Below are 4244 nucleotides of genomic sequence, written 5' to 3'. Positions count from 1 at the left end.
GAGAGGTCAACGTCCTTCAGATCCGGTCTAGTGAAAACTCAGCCGACCTCTTCACCAAATCATTGCCCTCTTGCACATTCAGGAAGTTCACGCAACAAGATTGGCACGCGTAGACTCAAGGACCTTCAGTGATGTCCAAATCAGGGGGAGTAATGTGTGTTGTGCTCTTTTTCCTTTCTCTGGTTTCCCTTTTTACCACATTGGGTTTTGGGTTTTCCGGGAGAGGTTTTAATGAGGCAACATTAGCATGTTACAAACCCTATATGGTTATGGCATCCAAGGGGGAGTGTTATGAATCATGAAGTGGATGGTCCATAACCTAGACCATACAAGTTCAAGACTATAGTCCATTGGGGGTTTACATCCAGCCACATGGAAGACCCATTCAACCTTAGTCTTTATGAGTTTGACCATGTCATTATGTAGAGTATCTTTGTAATCAATTCTCCGTTTGACTCCACCTTGTATGAACCACTATATAGTGGTGTAACCAATAAGAAATAGACAACACATTCTCACAAATCTTCTCTCAAATCTTAACAATGTACTTATTATTACGTCTCAATATTTTTTTTTCTCAAAAAATTTGCAGGTGGCCTTTGGAAAAACATACATTCAACCTCTTATTTTAAGAGTGATTCTTTCGAGAATGCTTGTTGGAGATGTGATAAGAAATGATATATGAGAATTATTGTGATTGCAAACAAAAAATAAATATACTTTTTCGGTCAACCTACACATAAACAGCGTACGTTCTTGTCAGCGTAGGTTCTTTAAATTCTTGAAATATTAACTCTTTAAATTGGATTGCATCAATTGTTTTTTAAACGAACTGGTCGGTTGATGGATTAATTTCTTTACAAAATCTACTATTTCTAAAAATGTCCAGTATAACATGTATACTGCACTTAATGTAGTTGGAACAACTATAATCTAAAGAAAATAAATATATCTGAACTTTTTTCACCGATATCAGAAAAGCTTTGCAATCGTCACTTTTTCTTTTGAAAATTTAGTTCATCAAAACATGTTCATAATTAAATACTTGTTCTTCCTAGCGCAAAAAAAAATGAACTTGGTTTTCCATTTGAATCTGCCTCTTGATTTTTGTTGTTTAGTAGTATCTACTATTAGTATCATTCAGGACAGCTAGCCAGTTTATATTCTTTCACAAGATCATCACTAACTAAATGATGTAGCATACATCGTATTCCCGTTAGGCTTTGGTTTTACAATTTCCTTTTTCTATGATAGTTAATGATTTATTTTACTTAAGAGACTAAGATTCTAATCTCTATTGTTATTAGGTCTTTATGTCGTTATATATAGTGTCTTCTCGGATTTGTGAGAGACAGAGCCGGGCCTAGAATTTTTAAGGCTAGAAGCCCAAAAAGAAAAAGTGGCCGAAAATAAAATAATGTAGGTAGGGGGATTTGAACTCTGGTTTGGAGTTAATGAACTGTGGCTATTGAACCACTACACTAAAGACACACTTATTGGAATTTGTGGCCGGTTATATTAATATTATTTGGCGGCCGAAAGCCCATGCTTCTTTAGCTTGGGCCCAGGGCCGGCTCTGGTGAGAGACACACTTTGATTATTGATTTATAAAATTTAGAGCTTTGTTTTACAACATCTCTTAAATCCTTGCAATCGGCTAGAACATAGGTGTTCTCAACGATCATAAGAAGACTTTGATCTTAGGCATTCGCAGACTAAATAGGATCATCGTGTTATCGGTTACTAAAGGTACTTCCGCTCCATTAGTTGGTATCAGAGACCTGTTAATTGCAATTCTATCGTGATTATCGATCTTCGGGTACTATGGCACCTCGTCCAAACGAATGGACACAAATGCAACAATTCCTGGAGGACTTTCAAAAACGTTTTCAGGATAATATGAGACGAACAATGGCAGAAGCAATTCAGACCGGAGTTCAGGCTGGTGTTCAAGCCGCTTTCACGGCAAATGCGGCAAACGCAGCAAACGCACCTCAACAACGCAATCTCCGCAACAATAACCCAGTCTTTGATGAGCATGAGGAAGATTGCGACGAGGAGAACCCGTTCGGCGATAATAATCAGCACAATCAAATACGAGGAAGACAAAACATGAATGGCGACGACCCACGCTGGTTTTCAGGCATCAAAATTGACATACCTAAGTTCCATGGAGGATCACAACCAGAAGAGCTACTGGACTGGTTTGTCACGGTCGACGAATTCATTGAGTTCAAAGACGTGCCGGAACAGAAAAGAGTACCGCTTGTCACTACTCGTTTTCGTGGTCACGCCGCCTCATGGTGGAGTCAAGTGAAACTTTCTCGTTCCCGTCGGGGTAAAGAGAAAATAACTTCATGGGACAAGCTCAAGAAACATATGAGGAAAACTTTCATCCCATATAATTTTGAGTGTTTCTTGTTCCAACGGTTTCATAACATACGACAAGGATCACAACCGGTCGAAGAATATGCTAATGAATTCTATCAGATGCTCACGCGCGTAGACATTCATGACTCCGAGGACCAGCTGGTCGCTCATTTTATCGCAGGTCTCCGCCCTCAATTGCAGAATATGCTGCACCAGTTTGATCCAGGCTCTGTCTCGGAAGCTCGGCAACGAGCCCTCTTAGTCGAACAACAGACACGCTTGGGCGCTGGCCAATGGGCTGGAAATAATCGAGCACGCACACCTACGGATGATTCAAAACCCACTACCAGTCGCGACAACACAACGACAACAACCCCAACCGGTCCACGCCAAAACACGGAACCGACGGAAACCACCGCAGCAGCAATAGAACCTCGACCGTCTGGACCTAATGCACTCCGTTGTTTTACCTGTGGTGAACGCTGTCATATACAAACGGCTTGTCCTAATAATGGTCGACGTGGTTTAATTGCCAATGATCGAGAGATCACGGGTGAGCCCGTTTATGACGATGATGAGGACCAATACGATGACACCGGAGAGGAACAAGTTTATGGTGATACGGGTACCTGTCTCATGCTACACCGCAACTGCCTCGCCCCCAAAACAGATGAGGCATGGCAACGTACATCCTTGTTTACCTCGACTTGTACAGTTAAGGGAAAGGTTTGTCGTTTCGTAATTGATTCAGGATGTTCGGCGAACGTGGTGTCTGAAGAGGCTGTCCGCAAACTCGCCTTAACACCAGAAGCTCATCCTCATCCATACCGCCTGTTATGGATGCAAACCAGAGCAGAAGTTTTTGTTTTCCAGCGAACTCTGTTGACACTCTCTATCGGATCTTTCTACAAAGACAATTTGTATTGCGATATAGCCCCTATGGATGTGTCTCACATCATCTTAGGACGACCATGGCAGTATGATAGAGAAGTTATACACAACGGGAAAAAAAATAAAAGCTCTTTTATGTTTGAAGGACGGAAGATCACGTTGCTCCCATCCCCTGAAAAGGACCACGCCATCAAGCAACAAACGTCACCGTCTAAACAAAATTTGTTGATCGTCTCGCGGTCACAGTTTGAAGTGGAGCTACGTGATACAAGCCAGCTCTTTGCTTTAATCGCGATCCCTCCACCATCAACACAACAACTATCCTGTCCACCAGCGTTTGTGACACTTCTCAGAGAGTTTGATGTTTTATTTCCCGATGAACTTCCAGCAGGATAGCCACCACTCCGAGACATTCAACATCACATTGACCTTATACCTAACACAGTCTTACCGAATCGTGCCCACTACCGTATGAGCCCGGAAGAACATGAAGAACTGCGCATGCAAGTCGAGGATCTCCTCTTGAAAGGATACGTACGGGAAAGCTTAAGCCCATGTGCGGTTCCAGTGCTTCTCATCCCCAAGAAAGATCGATCGTGGCGTATGTGCGTTGATAGTCGTGCTATCAACAAAATCACAACGCGGTATAGGTTCCCAATCCCGCGATTAGACAATCTCCTTAATCAGATAGGAAAGGCGCCCATCTTTACTAAATTGGATCTTATGAGCGGCTACCATCAAATTCAGATTCTCCCGGGCGACGAATGGAAAACTGCATTCAAGACGCGAGAAGGATTATTTGAATGGTTGGTTATGCCATTTGGTCACTCCAATGCACCAAGTACGTTTACGAGGGTCATGAACCAAGCTCTATGTCCCTTTATTGGGACGTTTGTGGTTGTGTACTTTGATGACATACTTGTCTTCAGCACAACGTTGGAGGAACAGTTAGATCATCTTCGTGACATCCTATTGGCACTACG

General features: G+C 42.3%; 1 protein-coding gene across 1 annotated transcript; it reads left to right on the top strand.

Moving 5' to 3' along the window:
* Nucleotides 1–1911: 1911 nt before the first annotated feature.
* On the top strand, nucleotides 1912–3657 carry LOC106314350. The gene has a single exon (XM_013752232.1). It carries the CDS (start codon nucleotides 1912–1914, stop codon nucleotides 3655–3657), a length of 1746 nt encoding a protein of 581 aa, XP_013607686.1.
* The last annotated feature ends 587 nt before the right edge of the window (nucleotides 3658–4244 follow it).

This window comes from Brassica oleracea, chromosome C9, assembly GCF_000695525.1.
Source record: "Brassica oleracea var. oleracea cultivar TO1000 chromosome C9, BOL, whole genome shotgun sequence".
Lineage (NCBI taxonomy): Eukaryota > Viridiplantae > Streptophyta > Magnoliopsida > Brassicales > Brassicaceae > Brassica > Brassica oleracea.
This window is presented reverse-complemented; position numbering and strand designations above follow the sequence as displayed.

Excerpts from the sequence above, each read along its gene's own strand:
- LOC106314350 (XM_013752232.1), top strand. The coding sequence starts at position 1,912 with ATGGCAGAAGCAATTCAGACCGGAGTTCAGGCTGGTGTTCAAGCCGCT.